The sequence below is a fragment of the Hyperolius riggenbachi genome, chromosome 4, assembly GCF_040937935.1.
Source record: "Hyperolius riggenbachi isolate aHypRig1 chromosome 4, aHypRig1.pri, whole genome shotgun sequence".
Lineage (NCBI taxonomy): Eukaryota > Metazoa > Chordata > Amphibia > Anura > Hyperoliidae > Hyperolius > Hyperolius riggenbachi.
Genome location: NC_090649.1, coordinates 124,062,910 through 124,077,833, shown reverse-complemented (window position 1 = coordinate 124,077,833; position 14,924 = coordinate 124,062,910). Strand labels below are relative to the sequence as shown.

Below are 14,924 nucleotides of genomic sequence, written 5' to 3'. Positions count from 1 at the left end.
CCCCTGAGTCAATACTTTGTAGAACCACCTTTTGTTGCAATTACAGCTGACAGTCTTTTAGGGTATGTCTCTACCAGCTTTGCACATCTAGAGACTGAAATCCTTCCCCATTCTTCTTTGCAAAACAGCTCCAGCTCAGTCAGATTAGATGGACAGCGTTTGTGAACAGCAGTTTTCAGATCTTGCCACAGATTCTCGATTGGATTTAGATCTGCACTTTGACTGGGCCATTCTAACAAATGGATAGGTTTCGTTTTAAACCATTCCACTGTTGCCCTGGCTTTATGTTTAGGGTTGTTGTCCTGCTGGAAGATGAACCTCCTCCCCAGTCTCAAGTCTTTTGCAGACTCCAAGAGGTTTTCTTCCAAGATTGCCCTGTATTTGGCTTCATCCATCTTCCCATCAACTCTGACCAGCTTCCCTGTTCCTGCTGAAGAGAAGCACCCCAAGAGCCTGATGCTGCCATCACCATATTTGACAGTGGGGATGGTGTGTTCAAGGTGATGTGCAGTGTTAGTTTTCCGCCACACACAGCGTTTTGCATTTTGGCCAAAAAGTTCCATTTTGGTCTCATCTGACCAGAGCACCTTCTTCCACATGTTTGCTGTGTCCCCCACATGGCTTGTGGCAAACTGCAAATGTGAATTCTTATGCTTTTCCGTTAACAATGTCTTTCTTCTAGCCACTCTTCCATAAAGGCCAACTTTGTGCAGTGCACAACTAATAGTTGTCCTATGGACAGATTCCCCCACCTGAGCTGTAGATCTCTGCAGCTCGTCCAGAGTCACCATGGGCCTCTTGACTGCATTTCTGATCAGCTTTCTCCTTGTTCGGCCTGTGAGTTTAGGTGGACGGCCTTGACTTGGTAGGTTTACAGCTGTGCCATACTCCTTCCATTTCTGAATGATCGCTTGAACAGTGCTCCGTGGGATGTTCAAGGCTTTGGAAATCTTTTTGTAGCCTAAGCCTGCTTTAAATTTCTCAATAACTTCAACACTGACCTGTCTGGTGTGTTCTTTGGACTTCATGGTGGTGTTGCTCCCAATATTCTCTTAGACATCCTCTGAGGGCGTCACAGAGCAATTGTATTTGTACTGACATTAGATTACACCCAGGTGCACTCTATTTAGTCATTAGCACTCATCAGGCAATGTCTATGGCCAACTGACTGCACTCAGACCAAAGGGGGCTGAATAATTACGCACACCCCACTTTGCAGTTATTTGTAAAAAATGTTTGGAATCATGTATGATTTTCGTTCCACTTCTCACATGTACAGCACTTTGAATTGGTCTTTCACGTGATTCATGTTTGTGGCAGTAATATAACAAAATATGGAAAACCTCAAGGGGGCCGAATACTTTTGCAAGCCACTGTAGTTTTTGTTTTTTTTACTGATGTTTTACATTTCCTGTCCCAGGGATGTTGTATTTTATATTAAAGTCCTCAAGCTCAATAAAGAACCCAATGGTAGGAACAAATGAAAACTGTATTATAGATAATAGATATATAAAGAATAAATAATCATAAAGTTGTGCTATAACAAAAATAAAGCAAGTCTGAATGGCTGCCCTAGACTACTATCACTACTACTTTTGCTCCAGTTATCAGAGTACCAGCAGGACACAAAGCTATAAGCTCTAGAATCAAGGAAAAGAGCCCCATGCACTAATGCTGACTGATCCCAGCGTATGATGGCACCTTCCTGTGCTGGAATTTGTAGTGCCACCTCAGCTGGCAGCTCCCATGGCTGGTGACTGCTGTGTGCAGAGATCCCTCCGTGCCCCCCTATGTACAGGCCCAATTCCATAACGCAGCAGCAGCACAACACACGTCCCGTATTATCCCAGCCTCCCGAGCTGCCAGCACTGCACACTCACCATGTCTCCGGTCCCTCCGGCTCTCTCTCCCTCTGACTGACGTGGAGCTTCCGGGAAGGCGGGCAGATCTCGCGAGACACCAGCCTACCTTCTTCCGTCTGGGGGTCAGGACTCAGAAGTGTGACAGGCGTCTGCCATCTTGTGGTTGGCATATGTCAGAAACCCGTGACGTGGCTGTTCCAGGCAGAAAAGAAGCGCCATGTCGTGTGTGGCAGTGTGATAAGGGAGGCGTGGAGGAGAGAGTGCGCAGCTGCACAGTGCACACGTTACCTGGCTGTTCTGCAGTGGACGGAGTGCAGCCGCCAGCCAGGTGGCAGAACAGTGACAGGAAGCAGGGACATAATAATGGTAGTAGAGAAAATGTCACAGTGTCAGCATGAAAACTAGAATATTTCTATAACGTTTCGGAAGATGTTGGAGCCACTAGCAAAGAAAGAACGAGATGCTTCCATGCATTAAACGGGCACATTTCATGGAGACGGTTGTTTAAAACAATAGGTAATAAAATGACTGTTAAAAATGAATAAAACCACCTGCAGCCAGTCGGAATCTATTGCACTGATATTAATGCATGTGGCCTGGCATTGGGCAGCAACACATGGGACCAGAGAGAATTGCTTCCTGTTACAGCATTTAGGCTCCTTTCACACAATGGCCCATATGCAATTCATGTTTTCTCCTGAGTTATCTCTTAGGAGATAATCTTCATATTCTCTTTAAAATAGCTTTTAAGCATTTTACCATTGACAAAGTAACTAAACGTTAGTGAAAAAGTGCTATCAAAATTATTTTGAGTATTTTCTTGCTTTCTGGTGGTTTTAAAGGCATTTTATTACAAGATGTGAGAATGTCATCTAGGAGAAAAAGTGAATTGCATATAGGTCATGGTGTGGAGTGTCGCATCTACTTTTCCCTGCTGCAGTTCCTTGCAGTGGTCATTAGTCTCTGAGACTGGTCACAGTACCCATGGTACGGCGCAATGCAACAAAAGTGCTTCAATCAACGCAGAGGCAATGCAGCATCTGCAGTGCATTGCATGATTCGGCGCATGATGACTGGAGTCAATGGCACCACAACAATCTTTACAGATTGTTGTGTGGTAGCGGCACACATGTGCATAGCGGTGAAATCTGGAAGTTTGCATGTGACTGAGGTGACAGGCTCATGTGACGTCTGATGTCACTTGCGTTCGGGGGGATGGGGGCATGCAGATTTCCCTGTCAACACTATCTGCCGTAGGTACAATTATGCATGCAATGATGGTGGTAGGCTCTTCTGCCGCAAGCAAATTGCACCGCACCATGGGCTTGATTCACTAAACCGTGATAACGCATAGCACGGCCGCACTAGCGTTTTTGCGCATATTCGAAAATTTTCACGTGCAATCGTGACTTTACGCATGCAGTAGTGAATTTTTGTTCGTAAAAACACGATTGCGTGTGAAAACACTAGCGAGCCCATGCTATGAGTTATCACGTTTTAGTGAATCAAGCCCCATGTGTGAAAGTAGCCTTAGTGATCTGGAATGAGACAGCGCAGCAGTGACTAAACTTTATAACCGAGTTTAATGGGTTTGGAGGATAATCATACAATTATGAAAAATGTGAAGCGCTTGCAGTAGGCCTTGTGTTGAGAACTCAGACAGGCTGAACAATGCTTTCCGTTTAAAGGGATACTTAAGTCTGGCCAAAAAAATGAGTTTAACTCACCTGGGGCGTCCCTCAGCCCCCTGCAGCTGATCGGTGCTCTCGCAGCTCCGCTCCGATGCTCCTTGACCCGCCGGCGACAACTTCCGGTTTCGCCGTCACCGGCCGACAGGCATGGGAACGCGAGTGATTGTTCGCGTTCCCAGCCACAATAGCACCCCCTATGCGACTATTGCGGCCTTCTTGCCGCAATAGTCACATAGGGGGTGCTATTGTGGCTGGGAAAGTAGTTCTGCGCCTGCGCAGTAGAGCCCGGAGGACGTCCGATGACGTCAGCGCGCCGGCGTGGGACGCAGAAGTTCCAGGCCTTGGAGTGCAGAAGAGCCCGACCTGGCAGCCGGCCTGGCCAGGTCGGGTCGGCCACCGGAGACCACCGGGAGCCTGCGGAGCGGCGGCGAGGGCACCTCCTGCCTGCCACGGGCTGGAGGAAGCCCCAGGTAAGTGGAAATTGATTTTTATTTTTTACCCACCCTCCCTGAACCTTCCCTCTAAGTATCCCTTTAAGTGGTATTCAGACTACCTATATATACTTGAATACAAGTCGACTCCGTGTATAGGTCGACTCCAATATTTGACCCTCTTAAGCTGGAATTTTTTATTGACTCAAGTATAAGTTTACCCAGTAAAGTTAATGGCTGCACTTGCGGCCCAGGAGAGGTTAATGACTGCACTGCATACAGTATTGCAACCATGAATCCATCCTGTCCCTTAAAGGGACACTTAAGTAAAAAAAAAATGAGTTTTACTCACCTGGGGCTTCCAATAGCCCGCTGCAGCTGTCCGGTGCCCTCGCCGTCTCCCTCTGATCCTCCTGGCCCCGCCAGCAGCCACTTCCTGTTTCGGTGACAGGAGCTGACAGACTGGGGACGTGAGTGATTCTTCGCGTTCCTGGCCACAATAACGCCATCTATGCTGCTATAGCATATATCATATACCATATAGCAGCATAGAGGGTGCTAATGTGTCTGGGAACGCAAAGAATCACTCGCGTCCCCAGCCTGTCAGCTCCTGTCACCAAAACAGGAAGTGGCTGCTGGAGGATCGGAGGGAGACGGCGAGGGCACCAGACAGCTGCAGGGGGGCTATTGGAAGCCCTAGGTGAGTAAAACTCATTTTTTTTGTATGACTTAAGTGTCCCTTTAAGTGCAGCCAATACCGCCTCAAGGCCCCCAAGTGCTGCAATTATTCACCCCCACCACTTTCTGCAGCCCAGTATTTTCCCCCCTGCTCCTTTCCTTGTTAATTGTGACCGGGACTTTTATACCTGTTTTCTTGACTATTCCTTTATCAAGTAAGTGTCACTTACCACTACAGGTAAATAGCTGCAAATTGTAATGTTAATAGTACACACGTTACATAGTGTGCTCAGTGTTGCTCGTGACTCGTGTATAAGTCGACCCCTATACTTTTATTAAGTGAGTCAGACCTAAATTTCTAGACTTTTACTTGAGTATATATGGTATATTAAGAGGTACACTTCATTTTCCACAAATGAATCAGAATCAGATTCGTTTATTTCGCCAAGCATAACTGGGTCATGCCCGGAATTGGGTTTGGCACAGCACATACATAGCTACCGAGTGGTACATAGACAAAAGGCAATACAATAAGAACATGACAGTAATACAAAAATGCACAAATATGTGAGTACACAAATATACATTCAGCGACAGTGTGCAACTTTACAGGCGCCCTGCTGAAGTCTACCAAAATGTGCAGGTGAAAAGTCAGTCAGTTAAAATGTGGTGGCCGGTGCCTGGATTGTTTGAGCAAGAAACGTGTTCCTTTTGCAGACCGCTACTTTGCAGTCGGTAGGGCACTGATAGAGGGTGGAATAACGTTTAGGGAGTTCAGGAGGCCAACGGCTGCAGGGAAGAAAGAGTTCTTATGTCTGGTGGTCTTGGTGGGGATGACCCGAAGTCTCCGGCCCAGCGGTAGAAGGGTGAAGAAGCAGTGGCCTGGATGTGAGGGGTCACTTGCGATCTTCAGGGCCCTGGCACGCAGTCTTGTGTTATACAGGAGGTCAAGCGGGGGGAGAGGTCTCCCAATGATCCTCTCCGCTGACCTGATGATCCTCTGTAGTTTATGCCTGTCGCTGGTGGTGGCTCCCGCATACCAGACCAAGATGGAGGAGCAGAGGATGGATTCGATGGTGGCTGAGTAGAAACGAGTTAGAATCTCCTGCTCCATGCCGAACTTCCTTAGTTGGCGGAGGAAGAAGATCCTCTGCTGGGCTTTCCGCTGGGTTGCCGTGATGTTGGCCTTCCAGCTGAGATCGCTGGAGATGGTAGTGCCCAGAAGGCGAGCGCAGGGCACTCTGGCCACCTCGGTGCCGTTGATGTAGATGGGAGGGGGGTTGGGGGAAGACTTCCTAAAATCAAATATTAGCTCAACGGTTTTGGCCGTGTTGAGCACCAGACTGTTTTCCTTGCACCAGTGGCATATTCTCTCCACCTGCTGCTGATACTCCTGGATGTTATTCTTGGTGACGAGGCCGACAATGGTGGTGTCATCAGCGAATTTTATGACTTTGACAGAGACCGCTGTGGATCTGCAGTTGTTTGTATAGAGGGAGAACAGCAGCGGGGACAGGACGCAGCCCTGGGGTGCCCCTGCGTTGGTTGTCATCTCTCGTGAGTAGATGTCCCCCAGCTTGACAACTTGAGATCTGTTAGAGAGGAAGTCCGTGATCCATAAACACAGAGTGGGGTGGACCCCAAGTGTGGCTAGAACATTCTGGAGGATGCGTGGGCATATAGTGTTAAATGCTGAGCTGAAGTCTAGTAGCAGTACTCTGGCATACGCATCTGGTCTGTCGAGATGGTTGTAGATGGATTCGAGGCAAATGTTTAGGGCATCGTCGGTAGACCTGTTCGCCCTGTAGGCGAACTGGAGTGGGTCCAGTAGTGGCAGGGTGTAGCGCTTGAGGATGGATAGGACCACTCTCTCTAGGGACTTCATGATGACAGACGTCAGGGCCACCGGCCTGAAGTTGTTGAGGTCGGAGATGCCTTGCTTCTTGGGAACAGGTATGATGGTGGACCTCTTGAAGCATGCAGGTACTCTGCCCTCTGTCAGTGACTTACTGAAGATGGCAGAGAGGATGGGAGCGAGTTGCCACAAGCAGGTTTTGAGGCAGGCTGGGGACACGCCGTCGGGGCCTGGGGCTTTCCTGGCATTTAGCGTGGACAGGAGGCGCCGAACGTCTGCCTCACTCACCTCCAGGGAGAGTGAGTCATCACTTGAGTCACTAGTCTCACAGGCTGGGGGGGGGAGTTGGAGATGGAAGGTGCCCCCCAGGCTCAGCCTGTCTCTCAAACCTGCAGTAGAATTTGCTCAGTTCTTCGGCTAACTCAGGGCTGGGTGATGCATGTTGCGGGGGAGACTTGTAGTTAGTGGCAGCCTTAAGCCCTTGCCATACGGCTCGTGAGTCGTTCGAGCGCAGGTTCTGCCTCATCCTCTCAGCGAACTCCTTTTTTGCAGCTCTCAGCTCACGTTTTAGAGCATTCCTCGCCTTCCTAAAGTCTTCCTGGTTGCCCACCTTGTGCGCCACCTCCTTGCGTTTCCGCAATAGCCGTAGCTTGTTGGAGAACCACGGTTTGTTATTAGGGTAGACCTTGAAGGTTTTGGTTGGGACGCAGGAGGTCTCGCAGAAGCTGATGTATGAGGTGACGTTGTCCACCCACTCGTCCAGGTCTGGGGCCTCCAGGGACTTCCAGTCCGTACAGTCAAAACAGGCTTGAAGGTGGAGCTTGGCCTCACTAGACCATACCTTGGAGGACTTCATGACTGGTTTTGCTGAATCCAGGAGCCTCTTGTAGGTGGGGATGAGATGAACAAGGCAGTGGTCGGAGGAACCGAGCGCCGCCCCGGAGATAGCCTTGTAGGCATCCTTCAGTGGCGTGTAGCAATGATCGAGAGTGTTCAGGCCTCTAGTAGGGCAAGCGACATGCTGATGGTAGCGTGGCAGCTCTTGTCGGAGGTTTGCCCTGTTGAAATCACCCATGACGATGAACAGTGAGTCTGGGAGGGACGTTTCCCACTGCGAGATGGTGTCGCTGAGGGTGCTCAGGGCAGATCTGACGTCAGCGTCTGGGGGGGATATACACTCTGACCAGGACATAGGAGGAGAATTCCCTTGGTGAGTATGCCGGCCTGCAATTCACGAGTAGAAGCTCTAGGTCTGGGGAGCATCTCTTGTCGAGTATTGGTGGGGTGGGGCACCATGCAGAGCTGACATAAAAGCAGATGCCGCCACCTCTTTTCTTCCCAGAGAGGGACGGGTCCCGATCCCCCCGTATGAGGCCGAAGCCTGGAAGGTGTAGAGCGTTCTCTGGGACGTTCTCGTGTAGCCAAGTCTCCGTGAAGCAGAGTACTGGGGTGTTCCTCCCGAGCTCCCACCTGCCGCAGAGGAGGCGTAGTTCGTCCAGTTTGTTAGGGAGGGAGCCGACATTTGCCAAGAGTACCGAGGGGATGGCTGACTTCAGGCCCTTCCTCTTGAGTCTCAGCTCGACAGCCCCTTCGCCGCCAGGCTGCTCTGGGCCAAGGAGCAGAATCCAGGACTTGCTGTAGGTAGTTCTGGACCAAGTTTGGCAGGAGCTTGGCCTCCGGGAGTGATGGGCCACGTTGTTCCCACCAAAGAAGTTGCTCTCTGGAGTATGTGATGCGTGTTGCGGCATGGCTGCTGGCCGGAGTGGGGCTCCAGCGGGGAGTGGAGGAGCACGGCATTTCGCGGGGACGCCAGCCACAGGACTGTTCAGAACAGCAATTGGGAATCGATCCCTGATCCCTTAGCAGGTCAGATAGGGAGAGTGGGAGAGTAGGGGCTCTGCACAATACAGTTCGGCACCGAAGGTAGACAGATTCAATGCCAGACAGTGGCTGTAGCACTGAGTGCAACAGTGGATACGGACAGTGTTCACAGCAGAGCCCAGAGCACAGCACAGCCGAATAGTTGAGGATATGCGGACAAGAGGGCGGAAGTTCAGGCCCAGCAGAAAAAGTTCAGGCACAACACATAAATGTTGAAGGCCCTCACTACTGATCTGAAAGAGAACCTGAAGTGAGGAAACTCACTTCAAGTTTGATACATACCTAAGTGGAGGCAAGGTTCTGGATACCAGAGACCCTTCCCAGTCCTAAGTCCATCCTGTCTTTCCTGCACCATCCCAGATTGAACTTCTTTGGAAGTCTTTGGTACTTGTCGCGTCCCGAAGTACTACCAAAAACAAACGTATCTGTACTGCACACATTAGCGTTAGTGTCCGAACTTGATGCGTCAGAGCATCTCAGGAATGCGAGAAGTTCTGAAGGCTGCCAGAGGAGTACTGGAGACCTAGCAGGCTGAATAGCTTCGGAGAGGCACGGTGCAGGAATGGGACAGACTGAGGACCATGAAGGCTCTGTGGTATCCAGAACCATCCTTCTGCTTAGTTATGTATTAATCCTTACCAGTGGTGTAGGGCCAGCAGTTGCGACCGTGGCTGGATTCATGGGGCCTGTGTATGTTCCGGTACAAATACTTTCCCCCTCCCTCACAACGCTTCTGGAGCCATCACTTCACGCTTCTCACAAAGGGCCCAGCCAGGCGTCATTAGACATAGTAGGCAAAGAGCTGGCACATCCAAAATCGTTCTTTATTAATTTCGTATAAAAGGAAGGGACAACATTTCGGAGCCACATAGGGCCCCTTTATCAAGGCAGAATTTGCTTATAGGCAACCATCTACCAAAAAAAAAAAAAAAAGATAAACAACAAAACAAAACTACAAATGCTACCTCAGATTTTTGTACACCGTTATACAGCAAGTGGCACATTTTGGTTAGCATGTACTGGTCCACATGTGGTTGTTTTTCAGGTACATTCTTCTCCCCATAGTGGCAGTTGCACACTGATACAGTGACATACTCTTTTAGTGGTATTATCTGTCTTTACAGTTGATATGCATGGAATAGCTTCAGTGTTTCACCTATATGCTAACGGTGCAGCTCTTTTGCTTTGGTACACGATTGGCGTATCCCTGTTTTCACATACACTCTTCCACTGGATGAGGTAGTTTTTGTCATTTTGTTTTGGTTTTTTATTTTGTTTTTTGTTTATCTTTTTGTTTCTGTACAGTGCTGCCCATAATTATTCATACCTCTGGCAAATTTTGACTTAAAGAGGAGCTGTTAGGTATAAGGTCTCAGAGAAAATAAACACATATATCAGTAGCTAAAGATTGGCTGTACTTACATTACATATGCATTTCACTGTCCACGTTTGTACTTCACAGAATTTTTATATAGTATATGCAGAGATTGATGCTCCTGACAGCTCATGGCAGGTTCCATGTTTTTCTGTCTCCTATGAAGCCAAATGTGTCGTCATGTCCTGCCTGCTTCCTGATCACAGAAAAGCTCCTACTGAATAACACAGTGTGCAGTGAATATTAATTAGCCATGTGGCTAGGAACAATAGCTGACTCCTGCAGTGTACTCTGCCCGGAGATTTATCTGTGCTACGCGCTGGACTGATTACAAGCTGTTGTAACGTCTCATTAGCAGCCGAGGGGAGGGCCCCAGAATGCTTTGCAGTATAGTATGCGGCTTGCGTCCTGCTTGGGTCTAACAGCACATCAAAGGTAAGAGAGATTTTTATCTTCAGTAATGCCTTTTTGGCTTCCTTCTAAACTGTTTAACACAGGAGAATAGAGGTTTAAATTAGCTTCTGCAGCCTGACAGTTACTCTTTAAAGTTACTTTTATTCAACCAGCAAGTAATTTTTTGATGGGAAATGACATAGATGTCGCCCTTTAGCCCAGTTGCCTGTGTCTTCTCCATCTAGTGTATGTTACGTGTAAATACAGTGGGTTGCAAAAGTATTCAGCCCCCTTGAAGTTTTCCACATTTTGTCATATTAGGCCCGGTTCACATTAGCGGTGGCCGTCCGGAATCGCCGTGCCGGAGCCGCACCGCTTGCAGAACGGACGGAACGGACGCACGGCATAGCAATGAAAGCCTATGCGTCCGTTCACATGCGTCCGTTCTGCCGGACCGGAGCCGGACCGGATCCGGGCCGGATCCGGCCTCCGTTCCAACATGCGCTATTTTTTGATCCGGCTCCTCCGGCAGCCGTATCCGGGGCGGAGCCGGACTGCACCATCCGGCCAATACAAACCAATGGGAACCGGAGAGCGCACAACACACTGGCTGAGAAATCCGGATGTTCTACCCCACTTCCTATGCGGATTGTTGCGGCGATATTGGATGGGGACACATGGGCAAGCATTTTGGAGTGGAGCAGCACAGCTGGATCCGGATCCGGAGATGTTGGCAGCATGTCGCAGGTGGAGGTGAGTGCTAAACAGCAGAGGGCCTGATTCCACAGGTCCCCCTTCTGCTGACCTCCCAGACCCCAACATTTTTTTGTTTTTTACGTTACTTTTGCCAAACGGATCCGGATCGCATCCTGATGAACACCTGATGCAACCTGACCGGATCCGGATCGGATCCGGATCAGAACCGTACGGTTCCGATCCGGATCCGGTCCGGATCCGGTCAGGTCATCCGGTCCGTTTGGCAAACAACCGCAAGTGTGAACCGGGCCTTACTGCCACAAACATGAATCAATTTTATTGGAATTCCACATGAAAGACCAACACAAAGTGGTGTACACATGAGAAGTGGAACGAAAATCATACGTGATTTCAAACATTTTTTACAAATAAATAACTGCAAAGTGGTGTGTGCATAATTATTCAACCCCCTTTGATCTGAGTGCAGTCAGTTGCCTATAGACATTGCCTGATGAGTGCTAATGACTAAACAGAGTGCACCAGTGTGTAATCTAATGTCAGTACAAATACAGCTGCTCTGTGAGGGCCTCAGAGGTTGTCTAAGAGAATATTGGGAGCAACAACACTGTGAACTCTAACAAACACACAAGACAGGTACAAAACAGGTACAAGACAGGTCAGGGATCAAGTTATTGAGAAATGTAAAGCAGTCTTAGGCTACAAAAAGATTTCCAAAGCCTTGAACATCCCACGGGGCACTGTTAAAGCGATCATTCAGAAATGGAAGGAGTATGGCACAACTGTAAACCTACCAAGACAAGGCCGTCCACCTAAACTCACAGGCCGAACAAGGAGAGCGCTGATCAGAAATGCAGTCAAGAGGCCCATGGTGACTCTGGACGAGCTGCAGAGATCTACAGCTCAGGTGGGAGACTCTGTCCATAGGACAACTATTAGTCATGCACTGTACAAATTTGGCCTTTATGGAAGAGTGGCAAGAAGAAAGGCATTGTTAACAGAAAGCATATGAAGTCCTGTTTGTAGTTTGCCACAAGCCATGTGGGGGACACAGCAAGCATGTGGAAGAAGGTGCTCTGGTCAGATGAGACCAAAATGGAACTTTGTGGCCAAAATGCACTATGTGTGGCAGAAAACTAGCACTGCACATCACTCTGAACACACCATCCCTACTGTCAAATATGGTGGTGGCAGCATCATGCTTCTTTTCAAGCATCTCTTCAGCAGGGACAGGGAAGCTGGTCAGAGTTGATGGGAAGATGGGTGGAGCCAAAATACAGGGCAAACTTGGAAGAAAACCTCTTGGAGACTGCAAAAGTCTTGAGACTGGGGCGGAGGTTCACCTTCCAGCAGGACAATGGCCCTAAACATAAAGCCAGGGCAACAATGGAATGGTTTAAAACAAAACATATTTATGTGTTAGAATGGCCCAGTCAAAGTCCAGATCTAAATCCAATCGAGAATCTGTGGCAAGATCTGAAAACTGCTGTTCACAAATGCTGTCCATCTAATCTGACTGAGCTGGAGCTGTTTTGCAAAGAAGAATGGGCAAGGATTTCAGTCTCTGGATGTGCAAAGCTGGTAAAGACATACCCTAAAAGACTGGCAGCTGTAATTGCAGCAAAAGGTGGTTCTACAAAGTATTGACTCAGGGGGGCCGAATAATTACGCACACCCCACTTTGCAGTTATTCATTTGTAAAAAATGTTTGGAATGATGTATGATTTTCGATCCACTTCTCACATGTACACCACTTTGTATTGGTCTTTCACGTGGAATTCCAATAAAATTGATGCATGTTTGTGGCAGTAATGTGACAAAATGTGGAAAATTTCAAGGGGGCTGAATACTTTTGCAACCCACTGTAACATGCGCCAGGCATAGACAAAAGGCAGGCAGCGTGGCTGAAGACAGAGATTGGGACTTAGCTGCCGCCGGGACAGGTGAGATGTTTTAAGGCAGCTGAACTACGGACTGCCACAGGGAGCAGTTGGGGAGGCAGCCTGGGGGTCCAGTGATGCAGTGGGCCCCTAGAGAGTTCGGGGCCTTGAGGCAATTGCTCCATTGCCTCATTGGCAGCGCCGGCCCTGCTTGTGGATCCAACCTAAGTAGAACTTTTATGGAAGATCAAAGATGAAATAATGCATAAGACCTCCATCTCAACTAGAATACAGAAAATTAACTATAAAATTCTGACGCTGGTATTTTACCTCAACTTGACTACACCTACTGTTTGTAACGATCGGCGTAACACAGAGAGCGTCTGATTACCGGTGATCTGCAGTATCACTGGGAATACAAATATATACCAGATTATAGATGATCTGCAGTATCACCGATAATCCGATATACCAGCTAACCTCTGGACACCTGAGTAGCGTAGGAGTGTTTGGAGCAACTGTAACACTTAGAGGACGAGGCCTCAGGGCAGTAAGGAGTGCTGCACAAATTCCTTCCAAAAGCCTGGACTCTCCCGGGGGGGAGGAGTCAGACTGAAAGTAGGAAGGGCGATCTGAGAGTGACACTCAGGAGGAAGTGTCACTACCAGGACTGGAAACCGCCTCTAACAGTAAGGTCGGTTCTCGAGGTCGGACAAGCCAGGTCAAGGCCACACAGACAGATACAGGACAGATACAGAAGGCAGATGCGGGGTCAGATAAACAAGCAGGGTTCGGCAACAGGGTATCAGAAATATCGAGGTACAGAATCAGGAGGCTGAAGCAGAGTCTTAGGACGAGCCGGGGTTCGGCAACAGAGTATCAGAATAGCAAGGTACAGGATCAGAGTTCAGGAGAATAGTCAGACAGGCACAAGGTCATAACAGATAATCACAAACAAACTAGTACTTTAAGCTATCAACAGAATCTAGCTAGGTGTAGGATTACAGCTTCAGCTGGTCCCGGCACACTTTAGGATCTGACTCAGGTCTGAGTGCTACCACATTGTGATCGCAACGCCAGACAACCAGCAACTGAACAGTCAGCACTATATATACAGAAAAGCTGCCCAGCACCTCCCTAAGTGCTGGACCAATGAATGGTGCTGCAATTGTCAGCTGACCGGCCTGGTCAGCTGACTAACTTCTGGCTGTCATATAAGCCTTGCCTCTCAGCGCGCGCGCGCGTTACTCTGAACCAGTGTGGACTATGAGTCCCAGCCACCCCAGTCATACTTTGCAATGTATCCAGCGAACCGAGCGTGGGGGCCGCCGCACCGCTCTCTACACCAGCGGCGGCTTCCCCACGCTCACCCCCATTGCCAGGGACACTACCATGCGACAAGTCTGCTGCCTCCAATGCGGATTCCGCCGCTCTGCCTATGCGGCATGCGGCGGTTTCTCCGCGTTGTGTCACCATGCTGGACGCGGAAACAGCCGCCTCACCTTGAGAAGCGGGTTCTTCACACTGTTCCCAGAAAGTGACGGTACACGCTGGCGGTGCTCCAGATGAATTTGTGAATGGGCACAAACACAGCACTACCGGGCTGGGTGACTTCATTATCTGGAGAAAAATGATTGCAATTTTCTTTAACACAAAAGCAGCACAAACCTGTATTTTTGCAGCACTAACCACACATGATATAATTTTTATTTGTGCTGATTGTAGGTGGGCCAATATCACGGTGCCGCTTCAAACTGCTGTGGCTGTGGGACTGCATGGACAAGATGGAGGAGTGGATACAGTCAGGAGACTAGGGAGCAGCCTCCCTAAAGGTATGTAATGCCTGCTGTCACCCCTCCTATGCACCATTCTCTTTACAAATCTCCTTTAGGGAGAGGTTACTTTTGTATAATTTATGGAACAGGTGCTCCGACCTCAAAAGTCTGAGATGAATCCGTAATCTATGTATGCATTTTGTATTTATGCAATGCTTTGCTACCATCTAGTGGGCAAACAGGAATATTGTGTTCAAAACCCAAATCACTCATAGAACAGTTGATATGCAGCTCAGCAGTCGGACTGGGAGGTGAAAAAGCTGGAGAAATCCACCTGCTGGCCAAGCAGCAGAAACCCTGTGTTCGCACCCCCAATAGAAGTTTGCAGC

The 14,924-nt window shown here is 48.9% G+C and overlaps 1 protein-coding gene across 1 annotated transcript in view; it reads right to left on the bottom strand.

Moving 5' to 3' along the window:
• Positions 1-2,033, bottom strand: part of COPB2 (COPI coat complex subunit beta 2) — a 32,514-nt gene extending 30,481 nt beyond the window's left edge. The window contains exon 1 of the mRNA XM_068280536.1: positions 1,881-2,033. Coding sequence (XP_068136637.1) covers positions 1,881-1,883 — 3 coding nt within the window. The 5' untranslated portion in view covers positions 1,884-2,033. The remainder of the gene's footprint in view (positions 1-1,880) is intronic.
• Positions 2,034-14,924: the final 12,891 nt, after the last annotated feature.